At 52.7% G+C, this 24108-nt stretch overlaps 9 protein-coding genes across 9 annotated transcripts; 4 read left to right on the forward strand and 5 right to left on the reverse strand.

Annotated features, from left to right (window-relative positions):
- Positions 1 to 266: 266 nt before the first annotated feature.
- AYO20_00552 (hypothetical protein) lies at positions 267 to 2048 on the forward strand (the record flags this gene model as incomplete). Its single annotated transcript, XM_022638861.1, has 1 exon — positions 267 to 2048. One exon carries the CDS (start codon positions 267 to 269, stop codon positions 2046 to 2048), a length of 1782 nt encoding a protein of 593 aa, XP_022505144.1.
- An 858-nt stretch (positions 2049 to 2906) lies between these two features.
- AYO20_00553 (hypothetical protein) lies at positions 2907 to 3680 on the reverse strand (the record flags this gene model as incomplete). Its single annotated transcript, XM_022638862.1, has 1 exon — positions 2907 to 3680. One exon carries the CDS (start codon positions 3678 to 3680, stop codon positions 2907 to 2909), a length of 774 nt encoding a protein of 257 aa, XP_022505145.1.
- A 1540-nt stretch (positions 3681 to 5220) lies between these two features.
- AYO20_00554 (tRNA uridine 5-carboxymethylaminomethyl modification enzyme GidA) lies at positions 5221 to 7345 on the reverse strand (the record flags this gene model as incomplete). Its single annotated transcript, XM_022638863.1, has 2 exons — positions 5221 to 7183; positions 7230 to 7345. 2 exons carry the CDS (start codon positions 7343 to 7345, stop codon positions 5221 to 5223), a joined length of 2079 nt encoding a protein of 692 aa, XP_022505146.1.
- A 271-nt stretch (positions 7346 to 7616) lies between these two features.
- AYO20_00555 (hypothetical protein) lies at positions 7617 to 11039 on the forward strand (the record flags this gene model as incomplete). The annotated part of the gene is made up of 4 exons (XM_022638864.1): positions 7617 to 7726; positions 7777 to 8076; positions 8129 to 8977; positions 9035 to 11039. 4 exons carry the CDS (start codon positions 7617 to 7619, stop codon positions 11037 to 11039), a joined length of 3264 nt encoding a protein of 1087 aa, XP_022505147.1.
- A 565-nt stretch (positions 11040 to 11604) lies between these two features.
- On the reverse strand, positions 11605 to 12975 carry AYO20_00556 (hypothetical protein; the record flags this gene model as incomplete). Its single annotated transcript, XM_022638865.1, has 1 exon — positions 11605 to 12975. The coding sequence occupies one exon, from the start codon at positions 12973 to 12975 to the stop codon at positions 11605 to 11607; it is 1371 nt and encodes a 456-aa protein (XP_022505148.1).
- A 426-nt stretch (positions 12976 to 13401) lies between these two features.
- Positions 13402 to 16018, reverse strand: AYO20_00557 (hypothetical protein; the record flags this gene model as incomplete). The annotated part of the gene is made up of 2 exons (XM_022638866.1): positions 13402 to 15744; positions 15797 to 16018. 2 exons carry the CDS (start codon positions 16016 to 16018, stop codon positions 13402 to 13404), a joined length of 2565 nt encoding a protein of 854 aa, XP_022505149.1.
- A 1552-nt stretch (positions 16019 to 17570) lies between these two features.
- On the forward strand, positions 17571 to 19574 carry AYO20_00558 (hypothetical protein; the record flags this gene model as incomplete). The annotated part of the gene is made up of 2 exons (XM_022638867.1): positions 17571 to 17613; positions 17668 to 19574. 2 exons carry the CDS (start codon positions 17571 to 17573, stop codon positions 19572 to 19574), a joined length of 1950 nt encoding a protein of 649 aa, XP_022505150.1.
- Positions 19575 to 20222: 648 nt separating this feature from the next.
- On the forward strand, positions 20223 to 21820 carry AYO20_00559 (hypothetical protein; the record flags this gene model as incomplete). The annotated part of the gene is made up of 2 exons (XM_022638868.1): positions 20223 to 20594; positions 20705 to 21820. The coding sequence occupies 2 exons, from the start codon at positions 20223 to 20225 to the stop codon at positions 21818 to 21820; spliced, it is 1488 nt and encodes a 495-aa protein (XP_022505151.1).
- Positions 21821 to 23090: 1270 nt separating this feature from the next.
- Positions 23091 to 24046, reverse strand: AYO20_00560 (hypothetical protein; the record flags this gene model as incomplete). Its single annotated transcript, XM_022638869.1, has 2 exons — positions 23091 to 23962; positions 24022 to 24046. The coding sequence occupies 2 exons, from the start codon at positions 24044 to 24046 to the stop codon at positions 23091 to 23093; spliced, it is 897 nt and encodes a 298-aa protein (XP_022505152.1).
- Positions 24047 to 24108: the final 62 nt, after the last annotated feature.

Consider the following 24108-nt stretch of genomic DNA (forward strand, 5'->3'; position numbering starts at 1 on the left):
GGCAGCCTCGTCGTCACTTTGGCACCATGACAAGGCTCGCTCTGCGTGACCCTGATCACTGATCTACTTGTGCACGAGGAGTTCACTAGACACAGACCGCAATTACACGCACCTCTGTCCTGGCCCCCTGACTTCTTGACCTCTTGTCCTACTCGAGACTGCTTTAGTCCCGCTCTGTCCTAACCCCAGCATGACTGTCATGTACCGATAGCTTGCAGTGCTGCCCGCCTACACACCCACCCCTCCACCCGAATCACACAATCAACATGGATGTCGCCTCGGCCATCTCAGGCTATGTCTCCAAGATTGCCGGAGTTGGCGAAGGCGCTGCTGCTTCCCAAAGCCAAAAGATGAAAATTCTCCTGCTGGACTCCGAGACAGTTCCCATCGTATCCACCGCAATCACTCAATCCGCCCTCCTTCGGTATCAGATCTACCTCATTGACAGAATCGATAACCCTGCCCGCGAACGCATGCGTCACCTTAGATGTCTGTGCTTTGTCCGTCCATCACCAGATTCGATCCAGTTCCTCATCGATGAACTACGCGACCCCAAGTATGGTGAATATAACATCTACTTCAGCAATATTATAAAAAAGTCCTCGTTGGAGAGGTTGGCAGAGGCGGACGATCATGAGGTGGTAAAGGCAGTCCAGGAATACTTTGCAGATTATATTGTGGTCAATCCGGACTTGATGTCGCTGGACCTGGGTTTCCCCAAGCAGAGGCTATGGAGCCACAGCCCAGACGTCTGGAACACCGATGCCTTGCAAAGGACAACCGAAGGGGTGGTTGCCCTTCTGTTATCACTCAAAAAGAACCCGCTGATACGGTACGAGAAGAACAGTCTTATGGCTAAGAAGCTAGCCACCGAAATTCGCTATCAAATCACTCAAGAGGAGCAGCTGTTCGACTTTCGCAAGACCGACACTCCGCCACTCTTGTTGATCCTGGACCGGAGAGACGATCCAATCACTCCTTTACTCACGCAGTGGACGTATCAAGCTCAGGTCCATGAATTACTTGGCATTCACAACGGCCGAGTCGACCTGAGTGCGGTGCCTGATGTTCGTCCAGAACTCAAGGAAATCGTCCTCTCACAGGACCAAGATCCGTTCTTCAAGAAAAACATGTACCAGAACTTTGGTGACCTTGGCGGGAATATCAAGGAATATGTCGACCAATATCAGAGCCGCACGAAATCCACTGCCCAGATCGAATCGATAGCTGATATGAAACGCTTTGTGGAAGACTATCCAGAATTTCGAAAGCTTTCAGGCAACGTTTCCAAGCACGTCACTTTGGTCAGCGAACTCAGTCGTCGAGTCTCGGCCGAGCTATTGCTCGATGTGTCAGAATTAGAACAAAGCCTGGTGTGTAACGACAATCATGCCGCCGATTTGAGGACACTACAGAAACACATTCAAAATCCGAGCATTCCCGCAGACAATAAAATCCGCCTTGTGGCGCTCTATGCCATTCGCTACGAACGCAATCCTAATAACGCTCTCCCTGTTCTCCTTGACTTGTTAACGTCGATAGCCGACGTGCCTGCATACAAAATCTCCATCATCCCCAAGCTTCTCGCATACCATCACAGTCTTCAACCGGCTCCCGTTGGTGGAGCCATCGGCTTCACAGACCTTTTCGAGTCCGGCTCCTCCCCATTCAGCCAATTTCGACGCAATCTTAACCTGAAGGGTGTTGAAAACGTCTACACCCAACACTCTCCACGACTGGAAAACACTCTCCAAAATCTCATCAAGGGCCGGCTAAAGGAACTACAATATCCCTTTGTGGATGGACACCACACGAGAGATAAACCCCAGGATATCATTGTCTTTATGGTGGGAGGCGTCACGTATGAGGAAGCCAAGATGATAGCACAGGTCAATGCTTCAGTGCCGGGCGTGCGAGTTGTGCTAGGGGGAACAAGCGTGGTTAATTCAACAATGTTCTTGGAAGAGGTGGATGATGCGGTGAGTAGCTGGCCGGATCAGGGTCCTGCGTCAGCGAGAGAAAGACTGGGCAGGGCAGTGGGAAGGTGAGAAGACGCGAGCGACCCCGCTGATGGGATCTCCATCCCCTTTTCCGTCGCATCAAACCTATGTGACCCTTGAGAATTCACCGAGAACCCATATCAGAGCTTTCAGCCGCATGGACCTATCGGTACGTGGTGTCGACTACTGTATGCAAGCATTGCGGCTGGCGGCGGCATGCAGATCAGTCCTTTGCCGATACAACAGAGATTGTACAGCGAAGCGAGGGGTTCATTCGACGCCGAGTGCATGCATGTGCCGTTTGAGAAGTCTGCTGGCTTGAAGGCAGCTGAGATGACGCCCCCGTCTTGTAGACAGAAAGTGTCACTTTGAGCGAGGTCATTTGAAACAGACGCACATCTATCTCTACACGCTCAAATCCGCAACGACATCACTTGGGAAGGCGTGCGCTCTACTGGAGGGGTTGTCGAGTGGTGGCCTGCCTAGGGACTCCTGGACGGTAAAGGCACCAGGTGGAACCCTGCATGCTGATTGGGGCTGTATGCAGAGCCATACACAAAACACCAACCCCAGGCAGCTCCGTCACCAATACTATAGCGCCGCCACAGCTGCGGATATCGCTGTTCACTCAGCCAAAACAAAAACCAGAAGAGGGAGGGATGGAACCTTTTGAGTTGAGATGGTTGTACGGCTAGGAGAAGATGTTCTTGATACCGGCTGAACAGGTCCGTTGACGGAATGTGATGGTACAAGCACAGATGTGCGAACTAATACATATGATCTTACCGTTTATGACGATAATGATGATGATGACGACGAAGGACTACTTACTTTCATCCCTCTTCTCGCTCTCCCATGTACGGACAACCCCAACTCTACAGTCTCTCCTCTCCTCTCCCTCACTTCTCATCCCTGTGTTGTTTTCGACTTCTGCGCTTGTTCCTCGCTCGTCAAAATCCTCACGGCCTGTTTATTGCCCAAGTAGCTCAGGCCGCTCCACACGGTCGTGCTCGCGACGAGGTAGTACCAACCTTCCATGACGCCCCAGAGGTTCCAGGCGTCGACGAAGGCCGCGGGCAGGACGGGCAGCAGCATGGCGTTGCCGACCAGCAGGAGCTGCAGGAGGGTGTTGATCTTTGAGATCTCGGTGGGGTGGACCTCGGCCGAGGGGAGGGAAAAGTCCCAGTAGCGGGTGAAGGTCTTGGGCGGGGGCAGGGAGATCCAGCGGAAGTAGATGGCCGAGATGGCCAGGGCGACGTCGCGGCCCAGCACGACGACGGCGAGCCACAGCGGCAGCGTGCCGTTGGCCGTCAGCGTCACCACGCACGTCGTCATCAGGATCTTGTCCGCCATCGGGTCGATGACCGTGCCGACCACCGTCTGCGCGTCCCATCGCCGCGCCAGCCACCCGTCCACCAGGTCCGTGATGCCCGCGTACGCGAACAGGCCCAGCGCCATCAGCGCCTCGTGCTGCAGCACGAAGTACCCGACCAGGGGCGCCGCGAGGAGCCGCGAGAACGTCAGCGCGTTCGGCAGCGTGTAGATGTTCTCGTGCGTCTGGGTCGCGAGGGATCGCGGGAGGTGTGGGGGAGGCAGGATCGTCGGCGTCGTTGTGCTGGGTTTTCTGCCTGCGAGTGGAGAGGTCGTCGAGGGTTTGGTGCCGCTGGGAGGAAGAGGCATGTCAGTGGGAGCAAGCTATTGGAATTCAAATCAAAGCTGGGAAGACAAGAAAAGGGACGTTGCCCAAGAGATTTCCGAATAAAAGGGTACATCTCGCTGGGTTTCTTAGGTGGGGACGTATAGAATCACTACCCCTGGGCCAAACAGGGCTATACATCTGAACTCAACCGTGGAGAGTGCGACCAACTGCTGGGAACATGTGCTCTTCTTCCTAGAACCCAGGAGAAGTAAAGGGCTTCTAGTGCTCGCACCCCCTGTGCTGCCTCTTTTAAAGGAAAAAAAAAAAAAAAAAAATACAAGGTGCTTGCTCCGTGCCAACGGCAACACGGATTTCCCAAAATCGCGAGAGCGTAGAGAGAAGGGGGGGAAACGGCGAAGGAAAAAAAACATCGCATCACTCACTTGGTGCTAGAGTCGTGCTGCTTATCAGGCCTCGATACCGGGGAAGTCGTCGAGAAGCTTCGTAGATCCGACAGTCGGCCAACGATGACGCTGGTCGGACGGAAGCTCTGCAAATTTCTGAGCTCTGGAGATTTCAGGCATGATCTGCTCAACACGCCATGTCGTCAGCTGACTTGCGCATTTGAAGGCTGACGGGTCTTGACTTGGGACCACAAAAAATAGACCAAGGGAAGAGAGGGCGGATGTATACCTCGATACAGCCGAGAGAGAAGGCGAGACTGGAATTCTGGCTTGTCCAACCCTGGTCCCTCGCGACGATACGGGCGCAGAAGTTGAGAATGAGCTCTCTTGACCAGCAGCTATCCGCATCTCGTGACCGCTTCGATACCAGTTCGCCCCTCGTGGCATACCATAACCGCTCCTCCCAGTCCTCGAGGCGATTCTGATCGGAGACGCACATTGGGCGGACGACGAAAGAGGTCCGTGAACGGACAGTCTGGCCACCGCAGCTCGACTCATCGCGGCGGTAGGTCGGAAGATCACCGAGCCTGCGATGGGCAGGACATTCTGTCCGGCGGAAAAGGTCATTCAATATCCTCGACCTGCGCGGAAGCAGTAGCCAGACGGACAGGGGAGGAAACGAGAGAAGATGGATTTTCCGGGCCCCTGATTAATTATTTGAGCCGTGCGGAAGGACACCTTAAGGTGGCACAGATAGTCAAGCTCGTTGGCGAACAGAGTTTGTGTATGTGTCGCGCAAGGGCTAGCAATGGTAGGATGCAGCCTTGTTTGGCGTGAATCGTTGTGTCGTCTGGTAAAAACGGGTGGCCGCAAGATGTTGACAGGATGTTTCACGTGCGAGGGTTTTGATGGCAAACCGATGACTAAGCAGTATGTCTCCATCCTCGACGTCAACTTGATTCCAAGGTACTTTGTAAGGGGCGGAATCAATGTTAAAGTATTCGTCAACTACTGCGACCTAGAGGCGACTCGAGACATGACATATACCAGGAGAAGATACAGGGTTCAAAAATTTGGCCCGGCAAGAGAAGCCACTGTGTCCAGCATTCATGACGCCGCCGCTATGCAACCATCCTCGACTCAAGATTGTATATCGTACAAACCTCCGGAATTCATCTTACACAGCAACAGATCCTTCAACGGGAGCTCCATCGCTTTTAGGCATCAATTCATCCTCTGCAATCTTGGTGCGGCCATTCCTCTTCGCATACTTCAACAGCCGCAGCGCCCCATTCGGCGTTACTCCCTCGATCCTTCTGGCCATCCCGACACTGGCCGGCCGCACCAGCTTCAGCACTTCCCTCTCACCAATGCTCAACCCGAAAACTGAATCGTAATCCAGGTCCACGGGTAGAGCGAGAGCCTCGTCTCTCTCAAATGACTGCGCGGCTTTCTGTTGAAAGGATATGTACGGAGCGTACAGGCTTTCAATTCGTACCCTGTCCTGAATTTTGGGTGAGTAATGGGAGATGGACGGGAGGGCTTGGACGCGCTCTGAGATACCCTTCATGTCGACGCCAGTCACGCGAAGCATGTCAAAGGCGCTCCGACGGTTCGAGTCGATTCGTGAAGGGAATCCCATTTTCACCCATTCCGGGCTTGGATACCGAACTTCTTCGAGTTTTCTCTGCAACTCTGCCATTTGGTCTCGAGTGCTCGTAAAATGGGACCAGCGCGTGTCGCCTACAACGCCGGCCATGCGACCTTTCTCGGTTAAACGCAAATCCGCATTGTCGGCGCGACAGCTCATGCGGTATTCACTTCGTGCTGTGAACATTCTGTACGGTTCACTCACGCCCTTTGTGATGAGGTCATCGATCAAGATCCCGATGAATGCTTCGGCGCGGGAGAGAGTGAATGGGCCTTTCCCTTGAGCGGACAAGCCGGCATTTATGCCTGCCACTATCCCCTGGGCGGCAGCTTCCTCGTAACCCGTGGTGCCGTTGATTTGGCCTGCGAGGAAAAGCCCTTTTATGAGCTTTGTCTCGAGTGTTGGGAATAGATTTCGTGGGTCAATATAGTCATACTCGACGCCATACCCAGGTTGGAGCATTTTGACATTCTCAAGGCCCTTGACGGTTCTCAGCATGGCGTACTGCGCGTCGGCTGGCACGGTCATGCTGATGCCATTGGGGTAGATGATTTTGTTTGGCTCAAGGCCTTCGGGCTCCAACCAAATCATGTGCCTTTGCTTATCCTTGAATTTGATAATCTTGGACTCCAGAGACGGACAATATCGAGGGCCCTTCACCGTTTCTCGAATATGAATTGATTTGTCCAGATTGGCTCGGATAATCTCGTGGGACGCTTCGTTGGTGTAGGTGGTCCAGCAATTCAATTGGCCGGCATCTCCAATCTCAACAGTATTGTTTAGGTAGGAAAAGGGTGTTGGCGGTGAATCGCCTGGCTGCACTTGTAAAACACTGAAGTCGATGGTGTCGCGGTCCAGCCGTGGAGGAGTTCCAGTCTTCAGTCGTCCCAAGGTGAAGCCTGCGCTCCGTAGAGACTTACTCAGGCCAAAGGTTGCAGCCTCACCCATTCGACCAGAAGGATAAGCCTCCAGCCCAATATGAATCTCGCCGCCGAGAAAGGTCCCCGTGGTGATGACCACATGGGAGGCAGGAATGACTTGACCACTTTCCAGACGAATCCCGGTTATGCGTCCCTGCGATATCTTGTCGCCCGCCTCTATGCCCTCTCTTGAAACGATGATATCGGCGACTTTGCCCTCTAGTACGCTCAGGTTTGGGGTTGACAACATCTCTTCTCGCATATATCTCTTGTACAAGTCTCGATCAATTTGTGCTCGGGGCCCCCAGACCGCAGGACCCTTTTTGATGTTCAGCATGCGAAATTGGATCCCAGCTTTATCGATTATGCGACCCGCGACTCCGTCGAGCGCATCAATCTCTCGGATCATTGTCCCCTTGCCTATCCCCCCAAAACTAGGATTGCAGGAACAGACGCCCAAGTTGGACAATGACGGAGTGACGAGTGCTGTACGAGCACCTGATCTGGCAGCGGCGGCACTGGCTTCGGTTCCTGCATGACCACCTCCGATGACCACGACATCGTAAGGCCTGAATGAGGTCAGTACAGAGGTGCGGATAGGGGCCAGAGACCTACCTCAATGCGTTCGCCACAGCCGCAAAGAAGCGATGGTGGTGCAACAAGAAGCGGAACCTGGTTCGCGGGCAATGGCCCCATCGAAAGAGGCTCGAATGCCGTAAAGCAGGTGGCATGCTGAGGTGTGCACCAGGTCAGAGAATCCCAAATGGCAACATCAAAGTGGTTAATCTCACATGGCGAACAATTTCAGCGCATCGGATAAACCTCGGAACTCCGCATCTCGCTGCAAGGCTACGAGGCTGACTGGCACCTGGCCACTAGGCGACGAGGCTGCGAGGCTGCGAGGCTGTGCCCAGTTGAGAAACTGAGGCTGAAAACTACCTACATGTTCTTTCAACGTTTTCATCCTATAGCCTTCATATTGGAGACTCCGCTTGCTACACCATGAGCTTTGGATTCTCTGTTGGTGATATTCTCGTAATAGCACAATTGGTTGAGAGGACCAGGAGACGTTTCAAGGGCGCTCCAGCGGAATACAATGCATTGGCTGATGAGTTGGCACTTTTGCCTCACATTTTGTGTTGAAACCCTCTGACTACAACAGGACCCGCACCCTCCAGATAGTCGTCAACGACCTGAAGATTCAGGTTGAAGATGACGACCTTGCAGACTCTATCAAAGATGATTTGCGAAATGCCGTGACGAACTGCGAGACTGTCTTGATGGACCTGAACACGGTTATCGACGCTCATACTGAACTTGATTCGGCAACTATAGTGCCCCGAAAAGGGCCACAGCAGATATGGAAGCGTCTCCGATGGGACCCCAAGGAGGCAAGCCAACTGCGCTCTCGACTCAGCTCCTCCATCCAACTGCTAGTCGCTGTACGCCAAAGTTTGGACAGGTGAGCTCTGAGATTGTACCCGTATTCAGACCGACTAAGGTGTTGTCCCTAGTACACTACAACGCGAGATAGCTCAAGATTTGGCGAGGCTAACTATAGACCATGACAAGGAGAAAGTCCAGCGCGTTGCGGATTGGCTTGCACCTGGTACTTATTCTGCTCATCAACACGACTACTTCACCAAGGTGCAAGCAGGGACAGGGCAATGGGTCTTCACTGACCCGATATACTGCAGGTGGCTCAACGATGCAGGCCCCTCAACGATACTACTGCCGGGCATTCCAGGAGCTGGCAAGACTTTCATTGCGTCAATCATCATTAACAGCCTGCAAGCGCGGGTGACCCAGGATGACAACTCGGGACTTGTGTTCTTCTATAACAGCTTTCGAAGGACTGCTACCCAGTCGTGCCATCACATCGTCTCCAGTATGGTGCGGCAACTATATCTGCAGAAGCCAACCAAAAACAATGCAGTCGATAGCGTCTATGAGGAGCAGCACAAGCGCGTGGCGGCCACGGCTCCCAGCCTGGAAGAAATGTGTGCGCTATTCGAAAATCTGTTGTCAGGCTTTTCTTTGGTCACCTTTGTCATGGATGCTCTGGACGAGTGCAAGGGACCAGAAGGATCTGATGAGAGGCCGTGGAAATATATCCTTAGTTTCATATTTGGGCTACAGGAAAAGCTGAAATCCCAGGTGGCTATCAAGGTGCTCGCAACTTCGCGACCCGATCCGGAAATCAACGGGGTTTTCCCAAAAGATGGACGACTGACGATCCATGCTCGAAATGACGACCTTGGGAAGTTTTGTGATTCTCTGATACCTAAGATCAGATGCATTGCCCAGAAGACTGACCTGCATCCAAAGATCAAAGACGCCATCTGTGATAGTGCCGGGGGCATGTGAGTATTCCTACTACAGGAAGACATCCAGTGCATGGTTGATTAACACCCTTTCAGGTTTTTGCTGGCAAAGCTGCACTGCGACACCCTTGCGACGAAAACGAAGCCTAGGGACGTGTTGCAAGCCCTCAAGGCCTTCGCCCAAGGGGGTGATGCTCTTGATCGAGCCTACATGGACACACTCCAGAGGATACAAAGCCAACCTGAAGAGCACAGTACACTCGCCAGGAAAGTCTTGGTTTGCGTCGCATTTAGCGTGCGGCCGCTCACTCTCGACGAAATAAGACACGCCCTCGCTGTCGACGAGGAAACCAAAGAACTGGATCTAGAGTACGACTTGGACGATCCTGACGACGTAATCTCAAGCTGTGCCGGGTTGGTAACCATCGACTCTGAGACCCAAATTGTTCGTTTGGTCCACTACACCACACAAAGCTTCTTGGAATCACTCGGTAGTCGACTCATGCCGGATCCCCACGACTTCATTGCCAGCTGTTGTTTGAATTATCTATATCTAGATGCGTTTGCAGACTGCCACTTCGATGGCAAGAGTACGCTCGACCATAAAGATGCGTTTCCGTTCGCCGACTATAGCGCACAATACTGGATTTGGCACGTATCGTCTGGCAGCGATAACGTGTCTTTGAGGCAGAGGGCCTTCTCTTTCCTCGACAACACCGGACGTGTCACCGCTACGCTGCGACTATCTAATCTCCACAGTGCTAACGTACATGGCTTGTGTGCCCTGCACCTTCTCGCCTTCATCGGCTCGCATGACTGGATCACCGACTATATCAGTCGTGGACCCCAAATACACCAGAACGAGCGTGTGAACGGATTCTGTCTAGAGTGCAGGGAGTCGGCAGCTGAATTGAGACGTCGTCTTGGAGACGACAAAAGATCCTGGGTGACGTTACTGACAAGCTGGCGCGGTTCCAGCCAGCGTACGCCACTGTGGTACGCAATAGATCAGCGCCATGTGTCAACAGCCAATCTTTTGATCGATCTGAACAACGGCGTACTTAACGACCTGGATGAGTTTGGTCTGCCTCCATTAACGTTTGCGCTACAGTCTCAGCTTGAGGCTGTTCCGCTCAGGATCCTTGCCGAACCCGAGGCCATATCGTGGTATCAACATCGAGGCTCGATCTATCAAACCTATCTGCACAACGCAGCCTACTGTGGGGACGAGGCGGTAGTTGACCGACTGCTGGAACTGATATCGGCTTTGGACTCGAGCGAGGCTCGCGACGTTGCCATCTCTTATACCACTGCACAAACCAGATGGGGTGGAACCGCCCTATCGGACGCGGCTAGCTTGGGACACTTCGGGATTGTCAAGAAGTTGTTGGCTTATAGTGGGGGGCGTGAGTTGAATGTGGCAGATGAGGAAGGCTGCACGCCACTCCATGCAGCAGCAAGCTGCGGCTCTTTGGAGGTGGTTCAGTATCTCATGAGCCAAAGAGGCATTCAAGCAGACGTTTGCGACCGCCATGGACGGTCGGCCCTTCACTGGGCTGCAGATGGCGGCGCGGTGCCTGTGATCGAGTACCTCCTCAGTGCTGGCCTCCCAGCAAACTCCAAGTCTCACGACGGCCGGAATGCGGTGCTGCATGCTCTCCACAGTCATCGCCCAGCGGCCGCATTATATTTGGCCTCTCGGGATGATATTGATCGGCACTGCACCGACAAATATGGGATGAACGCTCTGATGGTGGCTGCTTTGCACACATATGCCGATGGCGTCGTTCGATTTGCCTCTGAGGTACCCGATATCAATCTCACCGATGACAAGGGAGACACAGCCTTGCACCATTTATGCAAGTGTCCCGGCTTGAGGTGGGAAACTGACATTGGCAGTAAATTTCAGCCCTGTCTCCAGACCTTGATCAGCAACGGCGCCGATTGGAATATCAAGAACAAGGAAGGTGAGACTCCATACGCTATACTGTGTGGTCGGTCCGAGGGGCTCACGTCCTGGTGGGACGATCATGTATTGGAAGCATGGAAAGTCGTGAAATCAATCTGGGATTCATACTTGCCAGATACCATGACCAACTGAGAGGGATCGATCAAATCGAACAAGATCGATCGAGGCTCCGCTTCATGACCCTCTCGCCCACATTCTCCGTGCAAGGCTCGTCGCCGTCGAGGACATACATGCAATACTTTTTCCACTTCTCTTACGTGGGTATGGAACATGTGGTGGAATGAACCGGTGACCAAACCCTTTCTTACAATCCCGCAGCGACGTTCATTACGATCACGATGTGTTTTTTAATTGTTGTTGTTGTTCAGCGTCACGTCCAAGCTTAGCACAGTCTTCTCAGCGTCAGAGCTCATGTGAATGAATGATATGATATGATTCTTGGATTAGCGTCCCTAGAGCGCTATGGATATCTGGCCTTGTGGGTGTGAACAAGCAGCATGCGTCCCTCTCAGCAAGTGTCACCTGTTACCTCATACCGCACGTCCTGTACCTGGTCTGGCCTGGACGGACAGGGAACTCTTTGCTTGAGAAAACCAACCATTTTGTTTGAGTTGGATGACGAGGAATAGACTCGTAATTTCCCCCCGCCTCTTCCTCTCTCTCTCTCTCTGTGCGTGTGGCATTATCTGTGGGAGGATTAGACATCAGAAGCCAGGAACTGTCCCGTCCACGACCCGCCGTCGTCGCCGGCAGAGCCCTTGTCCACACCCTCTTCTGATCCGGACCCCGCGACCACATCGATCCGCAGCACAGGAACGCCGCAAATGGTCCAATTCGTGGGCGTCGTCGTCAGCGGCGCCTCGTCCAGGTACCAGTCGCGGGAGTCGTCGACGGCGACGACGCAAAGCCACAGGCTGTCCGCGTCGAAGAGGGGCACCGGTTCGAGCTTGAAGGACCAAAAGTCGGCAAAGTCGCGCCGCAGACGCTCGGCCACCGCGGCCGGTTCGTGCGGGAAGTCGGCCGCGATGAGGCGGTCCCACGCCGTGGTGAAGGCCGCGGCGATCGAGTCGGGTAGCTGGATCTGGCGCGCGGGAGCCCGTTTGGTCGTGATCCGCCACCACGGCATCAGCAGGCTTTCGACCATGTTCATCGTCCACAGGGGAATTTGTGGTGGATCGACCTCTCTCGCGCCGCCGCTGTTGCCGCTGACGTCGCCGCTAGCGGTGGCAGGACCCGGTTCGAACACAAAGTCGACGTCGAATGGCAGGGCGGGCAGTTTGGGGTCGTACGAGCAGTCGAGCGGACCGTAGTAGCGGCGGCGCGTCATCTCGATGGCTCCGCCACACGCGGCGTCGCAGTCCAGCCTGGCCCACTGTTTGAACACAAAGTAGAGCGTCGTCGCTAGACTTCGGGAGTAGTGCTTGACGCGTTGCGCGCCGTCGAGGAACTCGCTGCGAGCTAATACCTCTTTTTCTCTTGCTTCTTTCTCTCCTCCTCCTCCTCCGCCTTCTTCTTCCCCCGCTCCTCCTCCATCATCATCATCATCATCATCATCATCATCATCATCATCATCATCATCATCATCAGTCTGTTGTGAATCCCCTCGGAGGGTGGCAACCCCATCACCCAACCCCCACGCGGACACCGGGACGAAATGCACCACGACCCTGCGCCACCTATTCAGCGGCATCCACGCCATCTTCTCCCGGAGCAGCGTGCAGCGACACTCCTTGTGCCTGATGCTTTCTAGTGGTGGCTTGCAATCGCACGACTTGACGCCGCTGAGCCAGAAGCGCAGCGGCTGGCGGAACACCTGGCGCAGGGTTTCGCGTCTGACCGACACGCTCGTCCTCATGAGACAGTGGATCGTCGCCACGTCGATGTCGTAGCGCGCGTCGGTCGAGATGCGCAATCCGTCCCTCACGATGTAGCTGATCACTCTGGCGGTGATTTCTTCGGGGAAAGTGAGTTTGTTGCTGCGCGGCGGCGATGGGCCTGAGCCTGAGGCTGGGGGTGGGAATGTGTCCCCTTTGACGGCTTCGCCTTCGCCGTCATGGGAGTCGGTCATAGTGATGATAATGATGATCCAGTTGGGGCGTGAAGTTTCTTGATGTGGCCGAAGCGGCTTGACCTAAGGCATCATCCACATACCCAAGATATTAGGCTGGCCTCACTTCACTGGTCAGATTCCAGTACTGTCTGCCTGTTGGGTAAGTGAAGACTCGACCTTTGTATCGATGGACTCACCAATTTTTCAGAGGTGAAGAGCGTCAAGTTACGGTGGTGACACAAATATGCAAGTGAAAGGCCATGTGAAGATACACGTTCGAGTGGAAAGTGGGATGTAGCAATACCGTGGTTTAGCCTCGTGTTTCAAATGACGTGGTCCGCTCCTGCCATTCCCCAAGGCTGAGTGTTTCTAATATCATCCACAATGTTGTACATGCCATGAAGAGTGAGCGCAAGCACTGGGCTGTGTCAGGACCGTGTGGCCTCAGAATACAACGTTCAACACCCTGCCGCCTCCAACGACAATTACTCTTTTCTTCTTTTCCCAGTTGTTCTTCTCCGTCAGCCACATTCGGCCTTCTTCTGTCTCGAGGACAGCACGGATGATCTCCGCCTCTTGTGCCGCCGGGTCCATTCCAGCCTTGCCGTCTGCGCGAGGGGACGGTACTGATGCTGTGAACCGTAGTTTTCCATTGATCTGCACGGCGCAGGTGATGGTTGTTTTGCGACTCCGTAGAGCAGCCTCTTGTTCAGGCGTTACGACATCGCCTGTCCATGACACATCGAAGATGCTCTTGCTTTCTGTGCCCGGCACCACTCTTTCCCAACATTCCTCGGCGAATGCTGGAGTGATTGGCGCCATCATCTTTAGGAGCGTGGTCACGGCGACATAGGCGACAGAAGGTGTCAGATTGTTGACGCCAATTCCTTCGAGGCCGTTTGTTAGCTTGATAAGGTCCGAGACGGCTGTATTCAGGCTGTAGATGTCGCTCAAGAATGTCTGCGAGATGTTCTTGCAGGTCCCTTGCGTCAAGAGCAGCGCCTCAGCATCACTTGTGCTAAGATCTCTCAGCTCAGGTATCGTGATCTCTGAGACGTCTTGGTCCTGGGAAGGCAGCTGGGAGATGATGCGGTTTACTCGGCCAAACCACCTCTGTATTCCAACAATCTTTTCCTCGTCCCATTGCAGCACTTCACTAACTGGTGCAGCGAAGAGAATATGGGCTCGTAAAGTATCTGCTCCAAACTTCTCAATCGCGACCGATGGGTCCACACCGTTATGCTTGCTCTTGGACATCTTCTCCCAAGTGACGTTGGGTGCCTTGCCAGAGGCTTTGATGGTTGCGGCCTCGCCGTCCAAGTCGACCTCACTGGGCAACAAGAACCGACCACTGTCTGGGTCAGAGAATGTCTTCCCATGCACCATCCCCTGCGCTATCAATTGTTGGAACGGCTCGGCATGGCCCTTGTCGCTGGAAATAAGACGTTCGCTGCACAGGAATTTGTAGATGAAACGTGCATAGAGTAAATGTAGAATAGCATGCTCGACGCCTCCAATGTAGGTATCCACAGGGAGCATATCGGCTGCGGATTGCTGGGAGAAGGGTTCAAGCTCGTTCGTCGCGTCTGGAAATCGCATAAAATACCAGGAAGAGTCGACAAATGTATCCATCGTGTCCGTTTCTCGCTTCGCCGGACCTTTGCAGGATGGGCACTGGCAATTGACCCATTCCGCGATCCTATCCAGTGGATTACCGGATTGTCCTTTGATGGATGAATCGAGTCGTGGTAATACCACGGGAAGGTCTTCTTTGGGCACAGGAACAGGTCCACAGGCTGGGCAGTGTATGATGGGGATTGGCGTACCCCAGTATCTTTGGCGGCTCACAAGCCAGTCACGAAGTCTCCAAGTTTCGACTGCTTCCGCAAGACCGTGTTTCTCCAGTCCAGAGACAATCTCGGTTCTCGCCTTACTGCTTGGTAGACCCGTGTAAGGACCACATAAAGAAGTCAGCCACCCGTCATTTGTGTACGCTTCGACCACATCGGTGGCAAGCACACGAGAGGCCCTGTTAGCTAAAGGCTCTGGCGATATCGCGATTGTGACAGGATCTGAGGGTCTGTGGAGTTTCCAGAAGCTGAGATCGCGAGAGTCGTGAGCCGGGACACCCATCACTGCGCCTTCTCCGTAGTCTGCCAGCACATATGGGGCGGCATAAACGGGCAATGGCTCAGCATCTGAAACTCCGACTTGTGAAAGGGGATTGAAGGCCGAATACGGCAGCTCGAAGCCTTCCTTGGAGTCGGGCGGGAAAGAAGCTCGTCTGTCGAGAAATTTCTGCAACTCGGGTAACCTCGCGGCCGCCCGTACCACGAGAGGGTGTGTCAGTGAGAGGGCAATATATTTGACTCCAAACAGCGTATCCGGACGGGTGGTGAAGACATGGATCAGGGAAGAGTTTCCAGATTCGTCTCTTAAGCCAAACTGGATGCGTGCCCCTGTGGAGCGGCCTATCCAATTCCGCTGCTGAGTTACGACTCTCTCTGGCCACTTTCCTCCGTCGGACAGATATTGCAGATCTTGTAGTAGATCTTCTTTGAACTCGGTTATTTTGAAGAACCACTGGCGTAATTTGATCTGCTGCACTAGAGCCCCTGATCGCCACGACCGTCCATTGTGGTCGACCTGCTCATTGGCAAGAACCGTTTTATCGACAGGATCATAATTAACCAGCGCTTCCGCTTGATATGCCAGACCACGATGATATAACCTGAGGAAAATGTCTTGAGTGTGCTTGTAGAACGACGGCGAACATGTTGATATTTCCTACGAACGATTGATCAGCGCTATGTACATGTATTCCAATCCTCTGACCTACGGCATCCCAGTCAAAACTTGTGTTCATGCTCTTGAGCTGTTGTTTCATCTTTGCAATGTTATCATCGGTCCAAACAGCAGGATCAAGACCGCGCTCGATTGCGGCATTCTCTGCTGGGAGTCCAAATGCGTCCCAGCCAGTTGGGTGAAGCACATCATAACCTCGCATTCTTCGATAGCGGGCGATCACGTCGGAGATGGTATAGACTCGAAGATGACCCATATGAAGAGACCCAGATGGGTAAGCAAACATTGGTAGCACATAGGACCCGGGTAGGGAACTTGATTGCCCTCGGGGCTTTGGCTGGTTTGCCCATCTCTGCTGCCATTTCGCATCAATGGTTCGGAGGTCGAGGCGAGGAACTTGAGCGGCAGCTCGGACGGCGGTGGTGCGTAGGGTTCGTACAAAGAGCAGCCTGGCAGACTGACGGACAAGGGACCTCCCCTGCATAACCTCCAACCCCTCCACCACCGGTTGGGCACAAGATTGACAAGGAAATGTGAACCACGACAGTTTTCGTCGGAGCAGAGTGATGCACCGCAGGGAAATACACCATTATGTTTGCTAGGAAGGTTGGCCGAGTCTCGTGACTGCGCGACCATAAACTTCAACTCCACTCAGTTTCTGTTATTCTCTCACGTCCATCTCCTCATTCAACTTTGCGCAATGCCAACTAAGCTGCCTCAAAACCTTTCTTCCTTCGATCGTTGATGTTTGAAGCTCTTCTTTTGTCTCAAAGCCCCCTTCCGATCCCGTGCCGAAAGATTGAGGACGGGAAGATGACAGCTCTTGGTGCACACCAGAACTTTACACTGAACGAACAGTGTTGACGCAACGCAGCTCGATGGCCGACTTAGAGATGGATCAGGAAGATCACCACGCTTTGATGAGCAAGTGCGTTGACCCAGGAAGCAGTAGTTCCTCCTGCAACGCGAGATTCTCGGTGTCGACGCACTACCGGTTCAAGACTCGGGGACCAACCTGACTGAGTGACCAGGAGCCTTTGACTTCGAATCTCCTTCTGCTGCCATGGAGACAACAGCATATCACGCACTGGAGTGAGAACAACTTGCGTGCCGTCAATGTTGTCCTGTGCTTTGATGTGCTTTCATGGTCCTGTGGGTCTAGGTAAGTCGAGTACTCTGGTGTGCAAGGTTGTCAGCTGGCTTGTCATACGTATCCTGTATGGAGTGATCATTTCCTCTATGCGCACCGTCTCCGTCCCCAAAGATATATACATATGCGTCAGGGCAGAGACAAGATTTGTATCTACAAGGCTGAGAGATATGAAAGCTCTCCTGGTACAGATCACATGGTAGGTACGTCGGTGAGAGTCACAGGCGTTGAGGTGACACAACAGCCCTATGACATGTGCCTCACCCAATCAACTCAACAACTTCACATCTTTGGCACCTGTCGCCTTTTTGGTCCTTGTTATTGTCACCTTGCTACTTCACGATTTGAATCAGTGCATGGTGCGCACAACGCATGTGATATACCGCGCCTCTTCTTTCTTCTCTCACACAACTCTCTCACTTAACGTGCCTCGATCTGGACAATTGCCTCTGATCCCACTTGTCAGACGCCAGTCAGTCTTCTTGACAATAACAGAACTACGTTTTGTCGTGGTAGTGGCCGAGGCAAATTGCTGCTTCAAGATCACTCGAATTCTCAATTACTCTTGACCTGCACAGACCGAGAAATTCGGACGCACCTCACCGCCCAACCTGCTTTGTCCCTCACAGAGGACAGCAAGCCTCTTTTCTTTGTCAACATGGCACTCAGCAGTGCTTCGCAAACGAAAGCCATCAACACGGGTAGGAAGCCATGGCTTTTGGTGTCTAGACTTGAACTAACCACACCTTCTCTAGGTCACTGCACGCCAACAGCGACCTCTTGTCGTCCTGCCAATGTCCCCTCTCCCGACACCAGCATGATAGATCTGGAGACGAGCATTTCTCAGGGGCTACAGTTTGGGAGTGACAAGGATACAAAGATGGATGGCCAGGTGTATGGCAGCGACTGTGCTCCTCAACCCGTACTCATGTCCAAACCTCGAGTCTCAAGCATCCAAGCTCCTACTATCGAATACCCGAAGAATCATTTACTCGGCATTCCTCTAGAAGTTCGCGACACCATTATAGGCCTGGTTCATGCGACCAAGCAGGTGGTTGGTGCTCGCCCTTCCACCGGGTGTGCGACATTTCAGCTCGTCTGCCGTCAGACGTATCACGAAACATACTGCTACTTCAATACCGAGACCACTGTACTCACACCAGCCAATCGACTTGAAGAATTCCTCGGGAGATCGCTGAACGTTGCCACAATCAGAAGCAAGGCTTACCGGAGCGTCAGAAGCCTCTTTCTCGAAGTTCCGCACAACAGCGACCCGATTGTATTCCTCCAACTGGCCGAGGTCTTGAAACATTCAATCCAGCTTGAAGAGCTGCACCTGTTCGGAATCGGGGCAGATGGTTGTGGAGAAAACACGAGTTCTTCTGCCCATCCTTGTGGAAAACATGACACTTTGATGATGCCAGCAGCCCGCATGCTATCCATTGATGGACAGCAGTACCAATGTCGCCTAGCTATGGTCAACAGCATCCCATGGCTAAAGAGATTAAGGGTTCTAGTTCTGGATAACCTCAACCTTCCTTTGCTTCAATCGCATGTTCTCAAGAACAAACCACATCTGGAAACATTGTACATCGCAGCAGATCCACGAACCGTGCTGCATGGGGCGTACGCGAACAAGATCGCCTATACAGTTGGCAACCTCGTCTTCCCGCCGGACGGAAAGGCTTCTCCGGTCAAACAACTCCGCGTCGATTCCAATGCCATTCTCACTGCAAGTCAGATCACCTTGAAGACGGCCAGGACCCTAGAAAGTCTCGAGTTTGTCATCCCCGATATGTTGTTTCAATCGCATACGAAGGGAATCAACTTCTACAGGGAAGCCACCATTATGTTCCATAACCTTCACATTTTTGCGAGACAATTGCGTGAACTCAAGATCTGCGTCCATGGTGTCATTTCGGAACACTGCCATCGACACGCAAATTTCATGGGAGCTCTCAAAGACTGCATTTCACGCATGAGATCTCTGCAGCTCATTGAACTCCACGTCAATGTTCGATCACCTTGGTTTGCCCAAGAATTCATTGAAGCGGTACCTCGGTCTGTCACTCGACTCTACCTCACCGACCTCCTCGTCCAGAGAGATCTCAGTGGGATCTCAGACTTGGTTGCTGACAAAACCAAGACGCCTTTGTCGTATTCGAGCGATGTCGAAGCCCATGCCATTGGAGAGGATCTTAAGAGAACAGATTACATCGAGTTCAGCAACCATCGCCTGGCCTTTGTAGGTTACGAGTACGAGGTTTTGGTCAAGGAGACTGCTGCGGAGGCGCAAGCGGAAGCCAGAACTATGGACAGATTCCTGAATCTCAATGGCAGAATGTTGGACAAAGAACGAAACCGACACCTGGCTCCACTGGAGGGGAGAGGCATACGGTTCAAGAAGGGCAGCATTGGAATCACTGGGCTGACCTTGACATCTCAGGGTGAAGATGCTACTCGTACACAAGCAAAAGTTGAGAAATATCGCAAAGTCCTGGACAAGTGCGGCTTGGGAGACAATGAATATTTTGGGAACGAAAATGCCGCACAAGCCATCTTTGACGCCGAGCCCGCGGCCAAGGGCGGCGACTACAGCTATCCGGTGACTGTAGAGGTTGAGGAGGAGTTCAAGTTTTCCAACCACTGGCTGAGTAAGTGAAGTATGCAGCAACATCTTTGGCAACGGCTGGCTGGCCTATGAATGGACAATACTGGAACTTGACATCGGCGTTGGATACGAAAAGACAAAGCACGCGCGCATCAGTCCGGGGCACAGATCCCTTGCTGCAAGTCTGTTTATTGGGGAGTTCAGGGCATCATTACCTTCGAGGTAACAGAGAAAGTGTTGTGTGGATGGTTTGGGAGACCCTCGAATAGATGGCATACTCGAAGAATGAGAGCTTGACAGATAGAAAAGGAGAATGGCTGACAAAGCCGAAGAGATATTCCAATAGAATGATCAAATCAGTGACTTGTTTGCTGTACCTTTACACTCTTACCCCAGTGATCACGAGACATTTCACTTGTAAAAGTACCTACAGGTACCGAGTACTGGGTACGAGGTACAACAAGCACAAATCTCCATGTGGATGCGTCGGGTTTGATCCGACGTCCCCGGCACCACAGATCGACAGGCCCTCGTTTGGCGTGTGTCAGACTGCAACTTTGTCTTCCGCGTATCAGCGCCTGGGATCTGAAGTGGAAAAATACCGGCCCTTTTCCCGAGTAAGGTTCTTCGCATTCTGACCTGTTCACTGACTCAAGCATTGCAGGAACAGCTTTTCCTTGATAAGCAAGGTCGCTCAAAATGCAGCGAGATCCAGCATCTCCTGCCTCTCATACCTCCGCTTCAGCACAAGCCGACTACAACCTCTCACCTCCTTCGCTATGGCAGGATGGTCGGAAACGGAAGAATGCTCCGCCTGGCTCGCGGAGCGTCGATACCCTCACGCCCGAACAGCTGGCCAAAAAGCGTGCCAATGACCGTGAAGCCCAACGCGCAATCCGAGAGCGGACCAAGCAGACCATTGAGAACCTGGAGCGGAGAATACAGGAGTTGACATCCCATCAGCCATATCAAGAGCTCGAGGCCGTCATCAGACAGAAAGATGCTATCCAAGCAGAGAATGAGGAGATTCGCAGGAGGCTTGCGTCAGTCATGTCCATCATTCAACCCATTGTAGGAGCGCAGGGATTAACTGGTATTCCTCTTTCTACTTTCTCCTCCTCTCCAGTCTCGTCTTCTCATCTTAACCGTTGTCACTGTTAGATCTTGCGACGGCTGCGCAGCACAATGTCCAGGCTGGACTGATTCAGACACATCCTGTTCTCAATCCTCTGTTTCCTCCAAGTAACGGCACACAAGCCAGCCCAACCTCCTTCCATATCCAGCGAAATGGGCAGACTGCCTTCTCCGTCTCTCCCATTCTGTCACAAGGCCAGTCAGAAACACCACCGCATCCTCCACAGTTGGGAGGAGAAGGAGTCGAGGATCACAGGCCTTCATCCACGTCAAGAGATGCACTGAACAACCAACGAGACAATCTACAACGGAGCCTCGAACTGAATGAGGGTGGGGAGCGTGTCAACTTCGGATTTCTGCTCGATCTTTTGGGACAACGAACAGGCAATGCACGCGCGCAAAATCACCCTCACCCTCGACCACGACCACGACCTCAGCCCAGCCTCAGCTCCCCGTACCCAGCCCTTCCCGATCAATTGACACTTCCCACGACACGTTGGAGTGTCCTCCCCAAGATCAGTCCTCCTACGTGCCCCCTCGATAGTTTACTACTCAAACTCCTACAATCTCGTCAGCGCGACCCCATCAGCGGCGCCAACACACTCCCCACAACACCAAGTTATCCTTCTGTTTCGTCTCTTCTGAATCCCAGTGGGCCTCGTCGATCGCTGGATGACATGTCCCAACTCATGACAGACATCATCTCCAAGTTCCCCAACATTTCTGGATTGCCAGAACAAGTAGCGACATTGTTTATCATGTTCACCCACATGCGCTGGCAAATCCATCCTACCAAAGAGAACTACGAGCGCCTCCCTGAATGGTTCCGGCCTACTGCAGCACAAATATTCCAACCTCATCCCGCATGGATGGACCACATCCCATGGCCGCGGATGAGAGATAGGGTTGTGGTGAACCCTCAGGATTATCCATTTGATGATTTCTTCTTCCCTTTCACAGCCGATTTATCTGTCAACTGGCCATATGATCCGGTGGATTGTCTCCTCAGCACTTCCGAGAAAGAAGAACCAGTTATCAACCCGGTGTTCGAGAGCCACATTCGACGCCTGGAGAACTGGAGTTTGGGACCGTTGTTTGCCGAGACCTATCCTAATCTGGTGGAGACGGTGAGAATAAAGGAGAATGAACCCGGGCCAAGCTGACGAGTGGGTTGATGGAAAAGAGCTGAACGTCTGTTCATAATGTATTTGTTGGTCTTGCCAATTGGCCAGATTATCAACATGGTCGAAGGATCATCAGCTTGCTCGGGTGCTCTTGACGGCCTTTACTAGCTTCAGAGCCCATGAACCGGTTCCCCCTCCGTCATACCGCAGACCAGACTCCGGAGACGAGAGGGTTGAGGAGCCCTCGGATGACCCACGTTGCTTGTGGAAGGATACCCGCCGAAAGAAAGCTCCACGCACAAGCCACTCAGCGGAGCGTCGAAACAGCTACCTCTCAGTATGTTAACCAGCTGGAATGATGAGGCAGGAGAGTGTACCAACACGCGGGCGGTGCAGTGCTGGTCTATACATCCTCTAGAATGCATGCAACGCTCGTCCCAGTCCCAAACATGCCAAAAGCATATCATGAAAAGCCCGCTTTGCCCGAGCGCAACGCGAAGAGCAGAAGGACGGAAAATACCCTCACGGCACTATCGCCGTTAATTTGATTGATTTATTAATTAATCAACTAATTAATTGACCGATGGCTCTGATCGCTCGGCACGTACTGAGTTATTCAGTCCTTGATCAATAACAATAATAATAATGGTCCCGATAACCGATCAATCGATCAATCGGTCAGTCGATCAATCAGTCGGTCCTCAGTCGTCAGTTATCAGTCTTCACTTGGTTCTCCCTCTCTATTTCCCACACGGTGAGTATCCATGTACTGTAGATACCAGCACAAGAGGATGTACCGAGTATATAATTCCCGATACGATGTATACCTCCCTTGTATGTGTATATGTATGTATGTATGTATGTATGACTTGGATGAGGTTCAAGGAGAACCTAACTATGTACGAGGTACCCATGTCCCTACCCGCCTAAGCTACCTACCGAGTATCTAGTAGCTAGTACACGTATTACTTATAAGTAGGTAGCCACGTCGCTGTGGTATTCCTTGAATTTCTTCTAGTCGTACAAGGATATAAGGGTACAAGGGGGCTTTTACGACTGACGACTGGCGACTGGAGATTGACTGATCGGGTAGCCTTGCTCTCTTCAAAAAAAGTCTAGAGGAATGGTTACCACGAAACTTCATGCGATTGCGAGTTGTCCGCTTCTATAAGAAACGCCATTCCAATTCCTTGACCCTGTGCTGCGCCTTCGACTGCCTCGCGCAGCACATGTCATTTTCTCTCGTGAAAGATTCTCTGGACATCGAGGTTCCATTGCTCATTATAGCCAAACGCATTGACAATGTCTCCTATGCGGCAACTTTGGCTCCATACTTGGCTGCCGCGCTATCAAAGAGCTGACTTTTCTCTTCCAAATCTCTCAACAGCGCGTGCTCTGCGTCTCTCTCCCGTAGTTGTTGAAGTAGTCCTTGAACGTCCTCGGCCTTCTTCCCAACAATACTTGCCAAAACGACACTGTTGGCAATAGATTGCACATCTGCATTGGCCATGCCCACAGCTTGCTGCAATGCTGCCTCGGCCTCTTCCAACCTTCCTAGATGTATCTCGGAAACAGCTTGTCCCACCAATGCCGTGGGACTGGTATTCCCTGGCGTAGATGCGAGTTCCTCGTAGACATAAAACGCCGACTGATACTTCTCTTGCCCGCCTTCCCTGAGATTCGTCCAAGCTTCGGCTAGGTTGATGAGTAATGAATCCTGCGCCCAGCGTTTGGCAGCAGCCACTTCCTTGACAGCCAAGTCCGTCCGGTTTTGCATCAGGTGAATCTGTACCAGTAGAGCCACGGCTTCAAGAGAGCCTTGGTGCTTGGACAAGAGATCGACGGCTTTCACGTATTCCCCCGCCGCTGCGAGGACGGTACCAGAGCAGATCTGAACCACGGCATCCTCCGCATCAGATTCAGCCAGGGCCAGTGCTGTTTCGAGTGCCACGGAGTGGTTGCCGGCCGCTTGTTGTGCCAAAGCAACTATTGAGCGGGAGGCGGCGTCTTGTGATTGTTTAAGGGAGGAAATGACGGACGAGGCATCGCCGACGGCTATTTGTGCGCGATATTTGAGAATTTGTGCGATGGTCTTGTTTTCTGCGGAGAGAGAAGAGCTGTCAAATTCGAGGACGGTCGGGTATGCGTGCGTGTAGAATGCGGTCGTTATATTGAGCAGTTCTGGGTTACATGTAGTTAGAGCGTGAGTTCAGGACATGTGGCTGGGATGATGTGCATACCGCCCTCGCCAGAGAAGGGATCCATGATGGTGAGATCGTGCAAGAGGTCGACAGAGCAGGACAACAGATATGGGCTTGCAGAGACGA

This window comes from Fonsecaea nubica (genome assembly GCF_001646965.1).
Source record: "Fonsecaea nubica strain CBS 269.64 chromosome Unknown Scaff2, whole genome shotgun sequence".
In the NCBI taxonomy this organism is placed as follows: Eukaryota; Fungi; Ascomycota; class Eurotiomycetes; order Chaetothyriales; family Herpotrichiellaceae; genus Fonsecaea; species Fonsecaea nubica.